At 37.3% G+C, this 21,576-nt stretch overlaps 2 protein-coding genes across 3 annotated transcripts; one reads left to right on the forward strand and one right to left on the reverse strand.

The window, feature by feature from the left end:
- On the forward strand, positions 1–5,038 carry LOC114311380 (beta-galactosidase 13). The gene is made up of 19 exons (XM_028257521.2): positions 1–364; positions 461–556; positions 1,014–1,126; positions 1,219–1,285; positions 1,369–1,461; positions 1,565–1,708; positions 1,809–1,903; positions 1,990–2,095; positions 2,185–2,269; positions 2,354–2,472; positions 2,608–2,775; positions 2,877–3,055; positions 3,138–3,247; positions 3,352–3,461; positions 3,547–3,654; positions 3,759–3,869; positions 3,958–4,103; positions 4,192–4,537; positions 4,650–5,038. The coding sequence occupies exons 1-19, from the start codon at positions 188–190 to the stop codon at positions 4,782–4,784; spliced, it is 2,508 nt and encodes an 835-aa protein (XP_028113322.2). The 5' UTR covers positions 1–187; the 3' UTR covers positions 4,785–5,038.
- Positions 5,039–10,765: 5,727 nt separating this feature from the next.
- On the reverse strand, positions 10,766–20,868 carry LOC114311390 (E3 ubiquitin-protein ligase UPL3). Of its 2 annotated transcripts, XR_014349958.1 has the most exons (18): positions 19,603–20,868; positions 19,296–19,406; positions 19,070–19,186; positions 18,794–18,964; positions 18,549–18,710; positions 17,516–17,764; positions 17,313–17,434; positions 15,788–17,210; positions 15,077–15,175; positions 13,000–14,586; positions 12,662–12,889; positions 12,446–12,550; positions 12,133–12,213; positions 11,979–12,047; positions 11,750–11,878; positions 11,536–11,658; positions 11,192–11,416; positions 10,766–10,978 (listed from the first exon to the last, which is right to left on the reverse strand). XR_014349958.1 is itself a non-coding variant. In XM_082903947.1 (17 exons), exons 1-17 carry the CDS (start codon positions 20,443–20,445, stop codon positions 11,351–11,353), a joined length of 5,685 nt encoding a protein of 1,894 aa, XP_082760073.1. In that variant the 5' UTR covers positions 20,446–20,868; the 3' UTR covers positions 10,925–11,350. The 2 variants fall into 2 exon arrangements, 1 of the variants encoding a protein (XP_082760073.1); XM_082903947.1 differs by having other exon boundaries at positions 10,925–11,416.
- Between the last annotated feature and the right edge of the window lie 708 nt (positions 20,869–21,576).

The following is a 21,576-nucleotide window of genomic DNA, read 5'->3' on the forward strand; positions in this document are numbered from 1 at the left end:
GAGCAAAAGAAGAGAGATGTGTAAGAAGAAACCACAATTGCACCGAGATTTCCTCTGAGTTCTAGTATTTACATTGCCTTTCTTTGTAACACTGCATTGCTTAATCAATTCATAGCAATGTTACACTCCCACACACACACTTCTTCAATCCAGAATCACCATTGATAGACCTCCAACTAGTATAGAAATGGCGGCATTGAGTCAAGTATGCATGTTAACACTCATTCTCTTGCTTGTTAAATTTTATCTTGTCCATGGAAAGGAGGCAAGATCCGTGACCTACGATGGACGGTCTTTGATCATCCAAGGTTCCAGGGAGCTTCTTTTCTCGGGTTCTATTCATTATCCTCGTAGTCCTCCTGAGGTGATTTCGATCAATTATTAGAAGCAATGTTGATTATTATTTATTCCTCCAATGGAGATGTAATTAGGACTAATGATTTTGTTGAATTGTGTTTAGTTGTGGCCACAAATTATAAACAAGGCTAAGGAGGGAGGTTTGAATGTCATCTCGACTTATGTTTTCTGGAACCTTCACGAGCCTATTCAAGGCCAGGTAAATACTCCCCTACACTGATTTTTCCACACACACACAAAAAAAAAAAAAAAAAAAATGAAGGCTAGGAAACAACTACATAGCAAGTCCCCATAGTGAGGCCAGCCTGACATGTCACGATAGAGTTTTTTAGATATTTTTGGGATAGATTTCGAGGTTGGTAGAAGAATTGGCACATAAAATAGGAATGCTTATTATGAAAATCAACTTCAAAAATTTCCGTTGTGATTTTGTAGGATTGATATGAATCGGTGAAATTCATCAAACTGATTTCATAGAAAATGACCTAGAAACCACCGAGTGAGTTCCCCCAAAAAAAAATAATGAGGCCAGTCTGGCGTGTAATGGCACAGTATTTTGGGGATAAATTTTAGAGCTTTGAACCATTATGATGAAAAGTGTGTCGAATTTACACAATGATTAGAAGGATTAATGTGAATGCCATTTACATATGCAGTTCAATTTTGAGGGGAACAATGACGTGGTGAAATTCATCAAATTGATTGACGAGCTAGGCTTATATGCAATTCTTAGAATTGGCCCTTACATCGAAGCCGAGTGGAATCATGGGTAGAGTGAAATTTCCTATTTTCTTCATTTTCCTTGGAATTGTATTTTCCTTTCTTTCATGTAATATTGTAATTGAATGTCGACTTGAGCAGTGGATTTCCATACTGGTTAAGGGAAGTCCCAAATATTACATTCCGTACTGATAACGAACCATTCAAGGTGATCATTTTTCGACCCTTCCTAACATGACATAACAAAATGTAACATGAACCAACTAAGTACTTACATTATACAATTTGCAGCACCACATGAAAAAATATGCCACGATGATCATAGAAATGATGAAAAAGGAGAAATTGTTTGCTACTCAAGGAGGACCCATCATTTTGTCACAGGTTTGGTCCGGTCCACTATAATGAAACTCATATCAATATTATACTTTCATGTGTCTAGGTTAATTACTGTTTGTTTTAACTTTTTTTAATTTTGACATTACAGATTGAAAATGAGTACAACAATATTCAGTTAGCATATAGGGAGTCCGGTTTGCGATACATTCAGTGGGCAGCAAATATGGCTGTAAGTCTACAGACAGGAGTCCCATGGATCATGTGCAAACAGAAGGATGCCCCTGATCCAGTGGTGAGTATTTTTTCAAACTTTTTCAAAACCTTTTTGGAATATTTTAGAGCATAAACATTTTTTTTCTTTTACATATCGAAAAACACTTGGCTTTGCGCAGATCAATACATGCAATGGGAGGCACTGTGGAGATACTTTCAGTGGCCCAAATGGGGCCAATAAGCCTTATCTCTGGACTGAGAATTGGACTGCCCAGTAAGTATATACATATGATATGGTACTCAATGGCATGTATTATGACTGTTGACATTGTATAATCTGTTATAAATTCTTGACAATAGGTATAGAGTATTTGGAGATCCACCGTCTCAAAGAGCAGCAGAAGATATTGCATTTTCAGTTGCTCGCTTCTTCTCAAAAGATGGAACTCTCACGAATTATTATATGGTATACATGACTGTCCAATCTTCTCCAAGTTTTCTATGAAAATAACAGTCACTTACTCGGCCAACAAGCTTACTCCTTTGTAATTGCAGTACTACGGTGGGACAAATTTTGGCAGAACAAGTTCATCTTTTGTGACAACTCGTTACTACGATGAAGCTCCTCTTGATGAATTTGGTTGGCAATTTTCAACTCTATTGATTTCATTTTAAGTTAATTCAAACATCTAATTAGGCTTGTTTCCACTTATATTTTTTTAAGGTCTACCGAGGGAACCTAAATTCAGTCACCTTAGGGACTTGCATAGGGCTTTGAGATTGTCCAAGAAGCCTTTGCTTTGGGGAGTTACTAATGTCCAAAAGATTAGTGTGGATCTAGAGGTAAGCATTTCTACCTCTGCTAAGCATATTTCAATGTAGCGAAATTTCTCAGAAATAATAACAATGGAATTAACACACGCACGCACACACAGAGATGAGATGGTTATTGACTGGCTATGGTGTTTTGGTATACAGATTCGAACATATGAGAAGCCTGGAACTGATATTTGTGCAGCGTTTTTGAACAACAACCATTCCAAGATACCAGGAACTATTAAATTCAGGGGTAAGGACTATTACCTTCCCCCGAAATCCATTAGCATCCTTCCTGATTGCAAGACAGTGGTTTTCAACACTCAAACGGTAACTTTCAATCTCCTAAAGTTTAATAAATGTCAGCTAGAATATTCTTATAATGGATGCGGAAAAAATTTATTATCGTTGGTTCAAATTTTTTCAAACAGATTGTTTCGCAACATAATGCAAGGAATTTCCATCCATCAAAGAATGCACAAAATCTTAAATGGGAAATGTCACAAGAAAGTATTCCAAACATACACCAATTACCACTAAAAAGCAAGTCTCCATTGGAGCTCTATAGCTTGACTAAAGATACCTCAGACTATGCTTGGTACAGCACCAGGTAATCCTATCTTACTCAACTTTCACAATTTTCTTTCTAAACTTTCCACAAATCTGACATGTTTTTTGAATTCATCTTGCAGCATACGTTTTGATCGCCGTGACTTACCAATGCGTTCTGATATTAACCCAGTCCTACAAATAGCAAACCTTGGCCACTCAATGGTTGCATTTGTAAATGGTGAATATATAGGTAATTACATGAACACAGGCAACCAAATGTTTGTTTTGTAGCTCAGATTAATTGTGCTCGACTTATTTCTATCAAAAATATGTTTCATTTCATATAATTTGTAGGATTTGGACATGGAAGCAACATAGAGAAGAGCTTTGTCTTCACAAAGTCCGTAGTTTTGAAGCCAGGATTTAATCACATATCACTATTGGGCGCTACAGTGGGATTCCCGGTAAAGAACATGTAATTTAGTTGTGTATTTCTGCGCTTCTATCATTCTAAAAAGAAAGGCTGAGACGGTTTCTTTGTCAATGAAGAATAGCGGAGCCAACATGGAGAAGAGGTTTGCTGGGGTTCGTGCTGTAACAATCCAAGGTTTGAATGCTGGAACCCTCGATGTGACCAACAACTACTGGGGGCATGAGGTACGTAAATGTGAAATTTCTCTATCAAATTTCTCACACGTGCACGCATGCACACACACACACATGGCTGCCAATGGGGACTAGAGCTTGTGCGCCTTGTGCAGGTCGGTATAAAGGGAGAAAAGCTCCAGGTATACACAGAGGAAGGATTGAGTAAGGTAAAATGGAGTCAGGCAAAAGAATCAGGAATAGGACCACCTGTGACATGGTACAAGGTAATTATACAAAACAACTATGGTGATAGTTCTAGGAACAAAATTTTCAAGAATTTAAAGAAATCTCAACAAATTTTTCGTACTGCAGACGTACTTTGATGCTCCTGAAGGCAACAATCCTGTTGCTCTGCGGCTAAGCAGCATGGGCAAAGGAATGGCTTGGGTCAATGGCAAAAGCATTGGTCGTTACTGGACGAATTACCTCTCACCTCTTGGACAACCAGCTCAATCAGAGTAAGTAGAATATGAATATGTCTCCGTGAAAAGTGCAGTACAGGTTTTGATTTCAATTTGAATGCACTTGTTTTCTCTTTACCTGCAGGTACCACGTTCCAAGAGCCTTCTTGAAGCCGGGAAAGAACCTCCTAGTTCTATTTGAGGAATCTGGGGGGAAACCAGAAGGAGTTGAGGTCATACTTGTGAACAGAGATACAATATGCAGCTTCATAACCGAGTATCATCCGCCCAATGTTGCGTCATGGGTAAAGAATGGAGACAAGATGCAACTTACAGTTGATGAGTTGAGTTCGGGAGCTCAGTTAACCTGTCCTGACGGCAAAATGATCAAGGTAGTAGATTTTGCGAGCTTTGGTGACCCAGATGGCGCATGTGGGAGCTTTTTTGAGGGAAAATGCACTTCTCCTAATAGCAAGGAAGTTGTTGAGAAAGTAAAATCACACTCCCTACATTATTTTCCATAACTAAATACTACATTTACGTGAATATATATTGCTGATTCCTCACTCTTGTATTCATATATTTCTATTGGGCTTTTTGCAGTATTGCTTAGGAAAGAATAGCTGTTTCATTCCAATAAAAAGAGAACTTTTCGACGACAAGAGCGAGGATAAGTGCCCCAACATCCCAAAGACACTGGCTGTTCAAGTAAGGTGCGGTCGCAACAAATCAGATTAGAGAACTTAAGATGTAGTAGTTGGTTAATAGTGTTGTTGTGTGCTTCAGAGATTCAAGTTTTGTTTTTATTATTTTCTTCGGATTTCATGGTAATGCCATTGGCATTATGATGATTGATTTAGTCCTTGGAGTGGTGCTGCTACTTTTTTCATTTTCTCTTCTTCACAAACAAAAATGGGAAAATAAAGATCTAAACTTTTCATTTCCTGTAGAAATTTTGGAAAGTGATCAAACTGTTTGATAAATTGCTTTTAGTAACTGATGGAGTTGTCATTTGTCTAATACTCAAGGTGGTAAGTAAAATGAGCAGTTTTTCCAGTAGTAATTGAAATGAATGTTTTGATCTACATATGTTCTTATGATTTGTTTGATTAAACCTGGTTGTTGCATGGTCAAGTCCCTTAAAATTGCCGACGAAAAACATGCATGATGGAATTGACGTGGGGTATACCTTTTGTTAGTGTTATTAGTGTACAAAAAAGCTGTAAAGTAAAGTATAGCTAATTGTCATTTATATTATATAATATGTAATATTTTCTGCTTTTGGTGCCTAACTTAGCATCCTATGCTGTCATCTCCTCTCTATAAAGGGAGTATTCATCTTCTTGTAAAAACACACAGAAATATAGAGTTATTCATTTGCTCTCTCTTCTCTCTTTCTCAAACTATTGGTATCAGAGGTTAAGGACCTAGTCATTCTGCTTCACCGGCGGGCGGCAGTCTCGCCTTGGCCGCCCGCCGGACCTCTACACATACCTTGACTCCGCTGCTGCTAAACCCAATTCAACATTCACTTTCAAGATAAAAACATCATCGCCATCGTCCATCTTGGTCACCTCCGAAACTCCACAAAAAATTCCACATCCAGGAATATCATTCTTCTCTCTCTAGACTGGGGAGAGGCTAACAGCAACGTAGAGCCCAGCCATCTACGTATCATTGCTGAACTGAGGAACAATCCTCTCTCCACATACACAACAATCAACTCTCTATCTGCAACTCTCTCTTCGGTCTCTGCAACACCCAACAGATCATATCTTCATCTCTCTCCCTCTTGGATAGATCACGCAGATACACATGCATGAACACACAAGCTCTCTCTCAGGAGGGTAATAATCAACACACATGGGCTCTCTCTTTAGCTCAAAGACCACACCCACGGCTCTCTCTCTCAGAGGAATAATACACAGATGGACATGCATGCACTGAGGTCGGCTTGCATCTGGTTTTCACCAACCTCTCTCTCTCTCTCCTCAACTCTAATCCTGCACCCACTCCCTGCGTATCCTGCGCACCTCCCCGCTTGAAAGCCACAACAATGGGCAACCCAGGAACAATGATCATAGCCCCACTTGCTCTTTCTTTTTTTCTTTTTTATTGCCCGCCGAACCTCACTCATCCATGCTCTCTCTTTTTTGTTACTCTCCCGGGCCCCATCCCCTCCAGATAGTTGTGTTGTGCTTCTTTTTATTTTATTATTAAAAAAAAAAAAAAAAGCTCAGAGTCCCTTTTCACTCACATGTTTCCCACTCTCTCCTCTTTGATTTCAAATACATTATTATTATTTACTTATTTATTTTTCTTTATTTATTTACTTTTCTTTCCACCAAAAAAAAAAAAAAAACACAAAACAAAACACAAATTCAACACCACCTGATTGATTTTTTTGCTCCAACAATCTTGTACCATTCTTGCCATCCAGCTTGCACACCATGGTGAGCTTGATTACACACCATGCGAATCACCCAAGTTGGTGAGCATGGTTATACACCATGGGAACCACCTAAGCCACCCTATGGCGCACTCCCTAAGTCGCCCCCTTGGTGCACAACCGGTTAGCTTCTACAACGGTCCGGCATGACCTCGTAAACTGTCCCGACATTGATTCCGATTAGCTTCTACATCGGTCCGACATGACCTCGTAAACTGTCTCGACATTGATTCCGGTTAGCTTCTGCAACGGTCCGGCATGACCCCGTAAACTGTCCCGACATTGATTCCGGTTAGCTTTTACATCGGTCCGGCATGACCCCATAAATTGTCCCGACATTGATTCCGGTTAGCTTCTACATTGGTCCGGCATGACCTCGTAAGCTGTCCCGACATTGATTCCGGTTAGCTGCTACAACGGTCCGACACAACCATACAGTGTCTTCACCAACGGTCTGACACAACCATACAGTGTCTCCTATCCTATTGTATTAGTTTATTTTCCAGTTTTGTTACTCTTTCCAAACTCAAGTTGGTTTGTGCCTATCCTCCTTGAGTTTGAGGGGGGCTGTTAGTGTTATTAGTGTACAGAAAAGCTGTAAAGTAAAGCATAGCTAGTTGTCATTTATATTATATAATATGTAATGTTTCGTGCTTTCGGTGCCTAACTTAGCATCCTATGCTGTCATCTCCTCTCTATAAAGGGAGTGTTCATCTTCTTGTAAAAACACACAGAAATATAGAGTTAATCATTTGCTCTCTCTTCTCTCTTTCTCAAACTATTGTTACACGTTTTATTCTTTGTCGTGTGGTAGAAATTTGCCAAACACTCAGTGGGAGTGTTAGGTGGGGATTATACAAATAAATTATAATTTATTTTAATGTGAAAGTTTATATAAGATTGTTTGGTATAATTTTTGTTTATAGTTTATTAGGAAAAAATAACTTAAATAAATTGAAAAAATTGAGAAAGAAATATTTTTATCTTTTACTTTTTAATTATTAATTTTTAACTTAAAATAATTTTCACCAAACACGCCAGTATCTTTGAGCATAAAGTGACATCTTGTTCTTGTGTCTCAGTTTTACCACATGATAAACAATAAATGGAAAGCGTACAACACAACATCTCAGTCACGTGATCTATTCATTAAATTAGAGTGATCCAATAATTATAACATGTTTAATTTATTCTGTTTGTCATTAAAAAAATGTATAATTTATTTTTAAAAACATAATTGTCGTATATTTTTTTGGTAAAAATGCGATAAATTAAGCGAGTTATGGTTATTAGATCAATCTAACTTTTGATGTGAATGAAATACATAAAGTACTTAACAAAATATATAGTCCAAATTATCTAAACAGGGCCAAACAATACCCTCTGTACGGGGAGCAAATATTTCAGCAAGCCCGTACTCCTTTCTTCCAAGCTCCGTTTCTGTCCGATTACCTGAAAACACAATGAGGGTGAGCTACCCGGCGGTGTGTGGCCGGAAAACCCCTCCGACGATCTAATTAGCACACACCTTAGGGAGAGGAGAGAGAGAGAGTGTTTGAGTGTAGGAGTCCCTTACCAAGTGTTCGTCCCCCTCGTATGGGGGGCGCAAACATGCTTATATACCCTTCTGCGTCCCAAACCTGCTCCCAATGGTCCCTCGACACGTGGCTCTGCTATCCCATCTGTCAGCACAAATCCTGCTAAGCGTCACCTAATCTCAACTACCCGCTCACTCTATTGGGAGCTCGGCAGCCGAGCTGCACCATTTTGTCCGCCAACGGTCGTGCTGTGCTTCATGTCCAAGCACTCCACTAGCTAAGCTTAATAAGGACCGGGCTAGGCAACATCTCGACAAAGTCGAGCAAACAGGTACCTCGGCTGACCACGCCTTTCCGGGCGCCGGTCACTTAACTTGACTGGCTTCGCCTCCGTCAAACATGTAGCTCGGTCCAACCAAGCGTTGCCTTAACCGAGCAACTTCTTTCCAAACTGGGCCACACATCCTCGGCCCAACACTTGTCCGACCCAAATCTGTCCGACCCAGTACCAGATCATTAATCTCCCTCTCACCCTCTAATCCTGATTTTAAGCTGGAGGAGGTTTGCCTCCATATAATAATATTACAAAATAATTCAAACTAATCAAATTATGCAACAATACTTAAGTACATTAATATATTATTTCTTTAATAAAATTAAAGACAACAAGGTTGTAATTTTCAATCAATCAAATAGAGAAAAAAAGATAAAATGATTCTCCTTGAGAAAAAGACATAAATAAAAAATCTTTGTAAGGAATCAAGAATGCCACGCTTTAAAATAAATCCATTTTCTTTTTTCTAACTTTTTTTTTATATATAAACTATATTTATATATAAAATTTGTATTAAAAAAAATCACAAAAATGATGTTATAAATAAAAAAACATCTACAAGAATGTTTTGTTTTAAAATAAAAGGTCCATATTAAATTATATCATTTTATGCAGAAATTATGTGTGAATTTTGTTTTATAACCTTATTAAAAAAAAAAGAAGGGAAAATTTACTTATAAATCTCATTTTGAGAAATGGTAATCCATTCTCAAGGATATTTTTTGTAGACATATTGATTTTCGAAAAGTAGATTTAATTTATTATTTAAAAATTAAATTTACGGTTATAACCTTATTTCTATTTTTTTTATTTTTTTTTTCTTATGCTAAAAATGTAAGTTACACAATATATGAGAATCAAATTTGGGATGAATTTTTATATGATAATCTTTTTTATTTGAAAAACATTTCAAAAAGAATACAAAAATGAGTTGAAATATGAGATTCTTCAAACATTCCAAAATAATATGAGATTCTTCAAATATTTTAAAAAGAGTACAAAAATTTCTTAGTAAGTTTTAAACAAATGTATAATCTCAAACTGTAACACTCTAATGTAACATTCAAATGTAACACTCCAATGTAGCACTCAAAAAAAAAAAAAAAAAATTTCTCAGTGTAATTTTCCCAAACACCACACTTCCAAAAAAATTGTTTAGTGTAACACTCTAATGTAACATACAAAAAAAACATTCTTAATGTATTTTTCCTAAGCATAACACTCAAATATAACACTCTAAAATTTTTTCTTAGTGTAACATTATAATGTAACACACAAAAAAACTCCTTAATGTAACATTCTAATATAACGCACAAAAAAAATTATTTAGTGTACTTTTTCAAAGCATAACACTCCAAAAAAATTTCTTAGTATAATACTCTAATGTAACACAAAAAAAAAACTCTTTAATATACTTTTTTCAAATGTAACACTCCAAAAAAAAGATGTGAGATTCTTTAAACCATTCCAAAAATATATGGGATTCTTTAAATCATTACAAAAATTCTTTAGTAAGTTTTGAATAAATGTATAATTTTAAACTGAGTGTTACATTTAAAAAAAGTACACTAAGAAATTTTTAATGTTTTTGTTTGTTACATTAGAATATATTACATTAGAGTGTTACGTTTGAAATTGCATTGATTAAAATGTTACATTGATTAAAGTGTGTTACATTGAAATGTTATATTTGTATAACATTAAAGTGTTACATATACGAAAAATACACTAAAGATTTTTTTTTTAGTGTTACGTTTGAAAAAAGCACAATAAGAAGTTTTTTAGTGTGTCACATTGAAATATTACATTATTAGAGTGTTACATTAGAATGTTACGTTTTTATTAATAATGTAAGATTTGTTCCAGGAAGAGAGAAAATCTAAAACTTCTGTAGTGCGAATTGACCAAATGTGTAATTTTATATTTGTAAAAACCCACTTTTATTCTTATAAAATTAAACCAAAACATTTAAGTGACTATCATTTTGTATAATTTCCACTTTAATGAAACCTTTAAGTTCATAAGAAAAAAAAAAAAGAAGACTAATCATTCATAAAATCACATTTTCGAATTTATTGGTGTTTCATCCTAAAAAAAATAATACCATTATATTTTATTATATCAATAAGGCTGTACCATATTTTTACATGATATATGACATACACAATTGTTATAATGTTATCCATATAAATCTTACTCATATTTATATTCATATTCAACCATTAATAGTTATGTGTGCTAAACAAAAACATAGTACAAAAAAATGATAAACATAAAATTAATTATTTTTTTTAAGCTTTTTCTTTTTTTTGGTTGATAAATCTATTTTTTTGAACAATTTTAATGGTGCCAATTTATAAAACCTCTCAAAAAGTTCATACAATATACTACATAATAATTCTATAAAAAAATTTCAAAGTTTATTGAACCCACCACTTCATGCATAGCTCCGCCCATGTGTAAATTTATACGGCCAATGTAAGTTGAAATAAGATAAGAATCACAAATTTCTATTTATTTACAAAGCACTTGCAGCAGAGAAAGAGAGAAAAAAAAAAAAAAAAAAAACTCCATGATTCCAATCTTTCGATAAGCGTCTACATCATTCGTCCTGAACAAGAGTGACAATTCACCTATATTTAGGACACTAAAACGAACAGATCATCCAAAGAAATTGATGAAGTAAACGAATGAAGAATTTACATGACATAATGCTGAAAATATCTATAAAAAAGAAAAAGAATGGAAAGCATATAATAGGGATTACGAGAGAACGCAAGTAACCCCACATGATCTAGTGATTACAGCATGTATAAAAGCTAACCTCAAATATGTCGCCACTTAAAGCAAGAGCACCAAAAAGAAGCCGTTATTTTCAGCATGAACAGAAGCTACTTCCAAAACCAAAATTAGCCCATTTAAGAAAAGAACCCGAAAGTCTTTCAATATGATACACACAAATTAATTGGTTAGTTTTGAAAACTCAAGACAAATCAAATGATCCCTGCCCTTCACTTATTGCATAGAGTAGTTTCTTGAACATAATATCCTGTTTAGAAAAGAGAAGTTGTCATGTCATCACATAAAAAGGCTTAACGATACACAGAAAACAACTTCCTAAGCATATGAAGAAACTCAATAGTGAAATTTGTTTCCCAAATATTGTACCTTGGTAGAGTAGGGAGGAAGCTTGAGATAATTAGCACAGGTCATTACACTCGGCAAGTCATCATCTGCAGCTTCTGATAACCCAGTCCCATTGGATATTGTATTACCAGCTGTTGAAGAATGCTGTATCCAAACATTCAAATATGAACACTATGTACAATGAAAGCAAAACAGAATCTGACTAGGCCTAGATGGTAATTGCCTAGTTCCATACCTTTCTCACAATTGTCAATTTCGGGTTCAACACTGCCAGACCACCAGGAGGAAGTCGAGGTGCACCGGTAACAAACTGACAGAAAGCCCGTTGCTGCTCTGGAGTGAATTCTCCCATAATTTCAAGCAACTAAAAACATAATGACAATAAGCCATATTAGCATGCAAACCAGATGGAATTATATCAAAGACAATGTCTTGAATCTAGATTAAGAATGGGGAAAATGTACATTAACAATTGCAGGACTTTTGGCAGTGTATCCGTGGTCAAATTTTATGTGATCCACAAGTGTATCAGCCTGCAGAAAGAGAAATATAACATTAACCATGCAAATGCAAAATAAATAAAAAAGACAGGCCTAGACCATACAATAGAAAAATTACCTCCCACAGCTCTCTACGGCCACAAAGCAGATAGTCCAATTCATGTGGAGAAAATATTTGTAGAGTTGAGATGTCGAAGACCTTATAATTACAGAACAGAAATATAAGTTTTGACACTCAAAAAAATGACAATATATAGGAACAAGAAAGTTTGTATCAAACTTTCAAACTGTGTGCACACTTTGCAGGGGGATGGGAACATTTGGTAGATATTAAAAAAATAAAAAAAATAAAAACTCAAAAAAGAATCATTACATAAGAGACAGCTTTAAAAAATTTCGAAATTTGATGAAGTCCAGAGGAAGTTACTAACTTGATTAAACCCAGCTTTAAATGCTTCAATTTGCCTCATAATTCCAGTCTTGACAGTAGCATCAACCACTAAGGATAAGTACTCCTCCAATTTATTGATATCCACCTGAAAAGTTAAAAAAATAAGAATTTAATTAAGAAATATCATCATGAACCAAAAAGCAAGGCCTGTGCGAAAAAAAAATATAACGATATATTCGAGGGGAATGTGAAGTACATTCTCTTCGCCCAGTTTCAGGACATAATCTGGATAACCAGGGAGGGTGAAATCCAAACAGAGATCTTCAATTGAAGCCCCACGAAAACGTAAATCATCGATTTCTTCACAAAAACTGTGACCACCCATCGATTCAAGATATTGTTTCCGGAAAACAAGGGCTTGCAGTTCTTGCAAAGTCTTCCCAAGTTCAGCATCAAAAGAAAGAATGTCATACAAATCAAGCTCCTGCAATGAAATAGAGAAGGCTGAATGTGAGGATCAAATATACAATACAACATTTTACAATAGAAAATGGTGCACCATTTCAATCTGAAGAAAAACAAGTGCAGTGATACCTGACCAAGCACCAGCTTATAAAATGCTGTTGACATTGGCAGGTCCAAAAGCCGCCCATCTTGAAGAGCTTTGGCGATCACACGCCCAACCAGCCGGAAATATTCAACCACTTTCGAAAATTGGCTACCACCACAAGTATCAGCATTAGGGGGCCAAGGACGAGGGAACAATCCAAGAGGAGCTTGAACAAGATCATTATCACCAGCTGATCCAGGCAGAATGGCATTACTGATTTTCCCATTTTTTTGTTCATCTCCATCTACTTCCATTGAAGGTTTGCCTGATGAAGAATTTGATCTCCACATTCCAAGTCTCTCTTTTTGTAAATCATGACTTAGAAGTGTGTAGAACTCCAAAGTAGGACCCAATCCAGTGCCAACTTCACCGAAATATTCTACTTCGAGAACAGCCTTTTGGCTTGAATACATCTCCATAACTTTTGTAGCAGAATCCAGAATGCGATTACGAGAGACACGCACTTTCTGGCGCTGCAACCTCCCAACCCTAACCTCTCTTTCACTGGTTGATCCTTGACCATCCGCACCCTGCTGCTGCTGAAGCCGATATAAAGCCCGTGACAACCCAAAAGCAGTAGAATAGAAGTACTGACGTCGAGTCTCAAAAGGAAACAAGAATGGGCATGCTTTTGTCAACTGGTAACACCAGGACGGAAGACTTCCACTACAAAGTGCAAGCGCATCCTGGATTTGTCGAGCCAATTTTGGGGTGAGCTTACTATTAATAAATTCCTCAGGAGGAACCCTGACACCAGTAGCACTAAGCTCGTCTAGACTTGAAATCTTCCCTTTGGCAAAACTGCCAGTCACCGCCTGGACTCTCAATCGGGGCGCAAGCTGATTCAAACCCTCTAATACACGCAGCAGCGCTAATATATTATAAGTAGAATTGTTTTTTTCCAGAGAACAAGGAAGCTCCCCCTGCAAAATACTATCGAGAAGTGATGATCTTTGTGATGAAGAATCGGTGTTGGAATTCGATGTGGACCCCACTTTGGTAGATTTAGATGTAGTTGTTGTAGAATTCAAATTCAATCCTCCTACCGAACCCCTATCAGTCTGGCTGTCTGCCCTTTGGTATGTTATAGTATAAACATCACTCCACAACCTACTTCCATCGCTAGATACAAAATCAGTGCTGGTAGACCTCTCCTCATCATCCTCATCTAGCACAAGCTGCCGTTGGATAGCCTGATAGATGGTCAAGTGCCTGTTAAGCTGCTTACCACCTGCAGAAAAAAGAAGCCTGGGAGGTTCATTAGAACCAAATATAGGGCGCCCATGTCGATCTCTGCCTCCCCTGATGCCTCTACCATTGGCAGATGCAAGCCCAGCCATGGCAGCAGCAGCAAATGACATTGCGCCCCTTGAACCAAAAGAGTTCGCTGTCCTAAACTCGGTAGAATCTGAGCCCCTAACTGTAGTGGCCCTGCTACTAGATCCAGAAGCTGGGTTGGTCTGGCTATCACTTGTTGCAGGTGCAACAAGACTATCATCAGCTGGATCACCCAATTTAACATCATGTACTCTATCGGGCATGCAAATGGGAAGAGAATCATCTCCCAGTACCTGAAAATTGACAGCCAAGAAATTGTTGAGGGCAAAGCTAGATTGAGGTTTCCAGTGGAACTAGCAGAGTCTACAATTCATCTCAGAAAGTATTCATCTGCCAGAACAAAATGGCTCAATGAGTGATTCTAGAAGTTGCATTGATCACTATTGCCAATGTGAACCAAGCAATTTCCAGTAAGCCTTGCAAATATAAACCAAGCAATTCCCACCTCCATTTCTCTCTCCGCTGATGAAGAAACCCAACCATCAACACTACAGATTTAGTGTCTTTACTTTAAGAGATCTCTTCCATTTAGGATGCAAAAGTGCTACCCAATTTAACAACCATTTAGTTAGTATTTCATGTTACTATTGTCATCAAAGGCTGGAAAAATACTCTCAAAATGGTAACCAAACAAACCAAATAGTTAGTTAATTCATCCAACATCGATTACAGTCTATAAAGAAGGGATGAAAGATAAAAATGAAAATAATATCAGTAACATACATCATCGTGGTCATCGTCTTCATCTTCATCCGAGATATCATCATCTTCAATCACCAATGCATCATCAATCTCAACAGGAGATATGTCAATCTCCTCATCCTACAAATCACATCATGGTAAGTTAATAAGAACAGGAACAGTGTGCCAACCACACCTACACAAGCCCTCTTAAACCTCTGCTGAAGCTTGCAAGACCCAATCAAACACCAACAAATACAAAATGACCCCAAAAAATGAAACAAAGTAAATAGAGTGCCAGCCAATTGTCAACAGACGACACACTATTGTCACTTGCTCCATAGACCTACTACCATCCATACTATGCATCTTAATAAATTGCAGCATCAACTAGGCCAATCACCACAATGGGAGGAGAAACCTTGTAAACAATGGTTCAAAGGAGTTAACCAACACACTGAGAACAGAAGTTAGAAACTACGGTACTACACATTGTGCATAAGTTCTGTTTTTAATCTCACTTCTTTCTGTTGATATCTGAATCTTGTGAATGTAATAACTATGCACAAATGAATAACCTGCATCTTCAACCCACTAAAGCTATCAGGAGTTAAATTCATGGTGCATCCATCATCCAGACACATTTTGACAAAACTAACCTACTATGGTTCAATTGAATCAACATTTCTCACCATGCTGAAACTATGCCTAATGGATTTCCATATTGAAGAGCATTTACAAATTACAACATACCTCAGAACTTGAGTCTCCAGTTACGGGCTTCATTTGTGCATCTTTATCCAAAACTGCTCTTCTGCGGGTAGCATTTCTTGTTTGAGGTCCCCTTGGCTCCTCTGGAGCAGGCTTCAAAACAGCCTTACCCTTCCCTTTTGATGAGCTAGCATTTTTCTCCAGTGACAACTCCTTGTCTGTGTCTCCAATATTAACAGATGATCTGGATCTAGTAGATTGGCGACGAGTGGTGGAAGCAGGAATAGAAGTAGACGGTGACGGAATTCCAGCTCCAGTAGGTGTGGTCCCAGACTCAGAGTTCCCTGCAGATGCTAAGGGCTTCTGCCCAGACTCACTTCTTTGGACTCGGAGCCAAAGGAAGTCTTCTACAGCTGCTAAACTTGCTAATGGATCAATTAATACAACATTAGAAGAATAATCACGGAGTGATTTTTCGCCTTGGGCTCTACATAGACGCAACTTAAATGGTTGGGACAATGCACTCAGACCGTAAGACAGACGTGCATTTCCACTAGATGGCCGAGAAGTATGGCTCAACACAACGGGAAAGCGCTCTAAGGAGGACAAAGCATTTTGAAGCTTTTGAACTAAGATACTCATAGGAGCCACACTTCCTTCATCAATACTGCAAGGGAGAGCCACTGCAATGAATGCCTTGTATCTTTTGATTGCTTGTTGGCGAAGCTTGGGAAGGTTAGCTTCTGAAATTCTCTCTTTGGAGAAGTATCCACAAGAAAAATAGTTCAGTAAAGCAGCCACAACTCCACTCCCAGTGAACTCAAAAGTGGACACACCATCCCCCTTGCTTAGTTCTCCAAGCATCTCAGATATCACACCAACCAAGTTCTCCTCTTTACTAGCAGAAATATCAGCAAAGCGAGATCCAGAAGCTTTAGACTTCCCCTTTGATTTAGCCTTTTGATCATCAACACCAGAATTCAACTTCATGCAGAGATTCTTTAAAAGTAGAAGATCATCTGTAACTCCAACTTCAGTGGCCCCAGGATCTGAAGGGAAGTATTTATCTTTGAAAAGTTTGGCACATGCACTGACTGCCATACGAAGACTTGAGTTACCAGTTGGAATTTCTACTGAGCTTGGAGGTGAACCAATAATTGGAACTGGATTTTTTGAATCTTCAGCAGAGGGTAAATCTGCATTCAAGTTACCACTGCGTCGCCTATACCGTCTACGTGAGGATGTTCCGGATATAGAATCATTATCCTTCTCACTGGAAGACGGTTGGGACGGAGCAGTAGTAGAAGGCCCAGCTAATATAAGTGCATCTACAGCATGAACAACACCTTCCCTCACAAACATCTTGGAGAAAGTCTCAGGAAGTTTTTCCATTAGAATCTCTGCTATTTGAAGGGCCGGAACCAAGACTTGTGGATCTTTCCATGCTAAAACCCCAGCTAAAAAACTACCCAAAAAACACTCAATCAGCATCTAAAGACTAAGCACTGTAATCCATACAAACTTACATACATACATATTATGCAGGCAATTTATAAAAATGCAGCACCTTGATATGTTTGTGACACTTATTAGAGTCTGGATCATATCTGCACTGCTGAAGTACATCAATTTTCCAATAACCGAGAGACATTTGTGCCGCACAGGACCATTTACACTTGATCCGTATATCTGCTTGACAAAAAATGCCATATTGTTTACTAAAATCAGTCAGTAGGACTAGAGACTAACCAAATTCTCAGAAAAACTAACCTGAATTACAACTGGAAGAAGGTCCATTCCAAATTGCTGCAGAAGTTCTGGCTGATCATTCAATAACTTCTCACGAGCTGAAATCTCAGTTACATTTCCATTTGTATCTTCTTGTTTTCCAGAACTGCTAGCAGGTGACTTCTTTGAAAGTGATCCTTTAACAAATAGATTAGTGCTGGCTGGAAGAGATATGGTCCCTTGAGGCAGTGGGGGAAGAAGCTCGTTTGCAAGGTTCACAATCTCAAAAATCTAAGCAGCAGAATGAAAATGAGAAGAATTCAAATTTCCTTGTAGGTAGTAACTAGGTTCAAAATCTCATATTTTATGGTCAGTGTAAAATAAAATGCAAAGTGACACCAAACCAAAACAAGCCTTGTCAATCAAGTGCAGTCTGCTAGATGAATCCTTTTTCATCATTCTAATTTGTATATGTCCATAAAATGCAAAGTGACACTAAAAAAAGTTAGAATTATAATCACAAAAGAAAATAAAATATAGTTTTTGATAAACAAAGGAAATAATACATAGTTTACAAGGAAAAATAAAATAGGATCACAATGGCAAACAACTAGCAACATATTCTGAAAAAACACATGACAATACTTATAGCACCATGCACAACTAACTACCTCTCCTTTCTTTCACTACCTAACATTTGGTAGAGGATTAAAAAGATCGCAAAAAACAAACCAATGAAAAATTAAACTACCAACTTAATGAAATTCAAATAAAAATAACTAAGATTTTAAAAATATACAAAAGTTGCATCCATCAAGGAAAAAACATTTTTTTTTTTTTAAAAAGGTGTGTTGCCAAGTACAATAAAATTATTTGAAATGAACAACACAAACCTGCTACTTAAAAGAGGACCAGTGATCCAGGTAGAATATATTCTCAATTATACAACAATGGAAAAACATTTAAAACACCAAATATATGTGCCGCAGATCAAATTACAGACAGTTGCATCTACTGGGTAAAACTACTGTATTTGAGAGAACCCAGTTTCAGAAAGAATTTATGCAGCAAGTACCTGTTCTGGTGGTCTACTTAAGGCAGCCGAAACAGATATGCTAGCAACAAGGCCAGAACCTGATAATATATCCTTAAGAATACCACTGATGCCAAGGAGTAGCAAAGTTTTGGCTCCTAGAGGGGACCCATTTGCACATGTCGAAAGCAGTCGGATTAATCCCTGCATGCCTTTTAGTCACAATTGGAGTCTCCAAATACAAACGGAATTTTAACTTGAAAGATGAAAGTAATAATTGACTATACCGTGTATGTAGGTGTGCTAAGAGATGCTTGACCACCTCCAGAATTGCTTGTGGAAATGAGTGAGGCAGCTTGAGTAACCAGTCCATGATTACATAATTCATCTAGCTTATCGGGAGATGATGCAAATGCCTCAGCAATTCGAGTCAAACAGACAGACGCATGCTCTAGTACCTACAACCGCAAAGAAGGCACAAAAAAGAAGAGAAGAAACAGCATCAAGAATGAGATATGCCAACTCATGCCTTTGATTGCGAACCTACAAAAAGATGACCTCACTTTTGCATCATGATACTGAAGAAGGTTTGTCAACAAAGGAACAGCTTCCATCACAAAGTCAGCTGCATCTGAAGGAAGTTTTTTGCACATATTTGCCGCGGTAGACAATGCTACTCGCTGGAACATAGCATTACAAGAAGAGATCAATCAGCAAGGCTTCAAATAGATAAGACAGCTCTTGTCACATAATTAGCTGGAAAGTTAAAAGACTGAGCCAAGGAACAACCTGGACTCCTGTGGAGAAGAAGTCAAGATATGAAAGCACTGCCATGAGAGCACCTGCTCTCAAACAAGCAGTTGGGTGTTCCTGAGAAATCTTCTTTAGAGCTTGAAGTGACTGTTGCAATTAGGGGGAAACAAAAAAAGAAGTCATTTTTGCCAATTTTTACAAAAATATTACATGAATTGTAGTGGTGACATGGGAAGTGTATCAAAAAAATTGCAATGCTATCACTACTACAGGTGAACCATCGAAACTTCCCTATATGCTCAAATTCAATTCCCATTTCATTCTTTCGACTTATTTAGCTCACCTGCTCTGCCAAGTCCATGTACTCAATTGTCAGCAGTCGAGCAACAAAGCACGAAACTGCGCCATAATGCACAACCGCAACACATGACGAGGGAAGCACATCACACAAATGAGTCAGTGCCCTGGCAGCAAGAAGCATGATATCAGGATTGTTCTCGTGGTTAAGCAGCCCAACGAGCACTGGCGCAAACGAATCAACTGAAAAAGTACTAAGTGACTCCTCAGTCCCAATAGATAACATCTCACAAAGCTGCGTTAAAGCCTCAATTTGTTTCCCTTCCTCCCCATCTGCCCTCAACCCAGCTAAAATCTTCTTGAGCCGCCCGCTCTGATGGGACGACGATGCCGACCCCATTGCCGGGGATGGAAGCAAATCATCCAACCCTGCCCCCAATTTCCGAAGAAGCCCTTGAAGTGCACTGCTCGCAGAAGTCAAATTCTGATGAAGAATCCCAACACCACCACCATCTTCGCTGTCATTATCATCATCATCTCCACCACCACCACCACCATCAATGTTCAACCCTAAGCTCCTCTCAGCATCCCTATCTCTATCCCTAACCCTAATTTCGTGTTCTTTCTCTTTCCCTTTATCCGAATTATCCTTATCCGAACCCGGATTCTTTCCTCGTCTACTACCAGACCCAGATGATTCATTGGTCAAATTCATTGGAGTAGAAGAGTCTTGTGACCGAGTCACTCGGGACCGAGTCGAGATCGATGAAACGGCGTTTGCGGCGGCGGAGAGACGAGTTCGCTTGCTGGAACGGGTGGTGGGACCAGAAGATGAAGAAGAAGGGGCTGATGAGGTGGCCTCCGCCCTCTTCCGGCTCCGAGTTTCCATACAAAACCTCAAAACCGCGAACCGGCTCGCCGGTGAACGGCGATCAAACGGTTTCCGATCTGCAATTCGTTGTCATCGTCTTCGAATTCAATCAAGAAAAATCGAAACTTTAACGAACAGGATTCACAATCCCCCAAATCACAAACCCTAGAATCTTCACCACAACACAAATTAACCTGTAATTTAATACGTTTTCTTTTTTTCTTTTTCTTTTTTTTCTTGAAATTGTTGAATTGTCACCGATCGATTCGATTCGATTAGGTTAATTGGTGTTTATAGAGGTGGATAAAAATGTAGAAAGAGAGAAAGGAATAAACTGGTAGAAGAGGAAGAGGCAAAGAGTTTATATATAAAACCCTAGAAGCAGAGCATAGAGAGATGCTTGGCCGGTGTGTCTTTTTCAATTTATTTATTTATTTATATAAGTAATGATGATATATTAAATATATATATATATATATCTATATAATAAGGTTTTTGAAAATGTATAAAATGTATGTGAGATACATTTTGATCCAATAGTTGAGATTAATCCCAAGTTGATATCAATGGTTGAGATCAGTCCTCTCAAATAAAACAAACACTTAGGCCCTGTTTGATTGGGGGATATAAAGATTGGGATTGGATATTATATCCGGTGGGGTCCATATATCCCATGTTTGCAATTTTTTTGTGAAGGGGATATAATATCCGGTGGGATTGTATATCCCCCAAAAGTGGAGGATATACAATACCACACCCCCCCCATTATATCATATCCCCTTGGTGGGGATATGATGTAAAAAGTCCAATTTACCCTTTTTTCTATCTAACATAATATAATTTAATATATTTTTTTGAATTTAATATAATATAATTATTGAATTTAATTTAATATTATTGAATTTAATATAATATAAATATTATTGAATTTAATATAATATAATATTAAATTATTTAATTTAATATAATATAATTTAATATATTTTTTTGAATTTAATATAATATAATTATTGAATTTAATTTAATATTATTGAATTTAATATAATATAAATATTATTGAATTTAATATAATATAATATTAAATTATTTAATTTAATTTAATTTAATATAATATAATTTAATACAAATTTTGAATTTAATATAATATAA

The sequence above is a fragment of the Camellia sinensis genome, chromosome 2, assembly GCF_055761805.1.
Source record: "Camellia sinensis isolate YWXY chromosome 2, ASM5576180v1, whole genome shotgun sequence".
Classification (NCBI taxonomy): Eukaryota; Viridiplantae; Streptophyta; class Magnoliopsida; order Ericales; family Theaceae; genus Camellia; species Camellia sinensis.

What these genes read in the sequence shown, in the direction of transcription:
- LOC114311380 (XM_028257521.2), top strand. Translation starts at nt 188, where the DNA reads ATGGCGGCATTGAGTCAAGTATGCATGTTAACACTCATTCTCTTGCTT. An exon ending in CTGATAACGAACCATTCAAG is followed by an intron (nt 1,286 to 1,368) that starts GTGATCATTTTT and finishes TACAATTTGCAG; the next exon opens with CACCACATGAAAAAATATGC. An exon ending in CACCTGTGACATGGTACAAG is followed by an intron (nt 3,870 to 3,957) that starts GTAATTATACAA and finishes TTCGTACTGCAG; the next exon opens with ACGTACTTTGATGCTCCTGA.
- LOC114311390 (XM_082903947.1), bottom strand. Translation starts at nt 20,445, where the DNA reads ATGGAAACTCGGAGCCGGAAGAGGGCGGAGGCCACCTCATCAGCCCCT. An exon ending in AAGACGATGACCACGATGAT is followed by an intron (nt 14,587 to 15,076) that starts GTATGTTACTGA and finishes GTCAATTTTCAG; the next exon opens with GTACTGGGAGATGATTCTCT. An exon ending in GCCGTAGAGAGCTGTGGGAG is followed by an intron (nt 12,048 to 12,132) that starts GTAATTTTTCTA and finishes CTCTTTCTGCAG; the next exon opens with GCTGATACACTTGTGGATCA.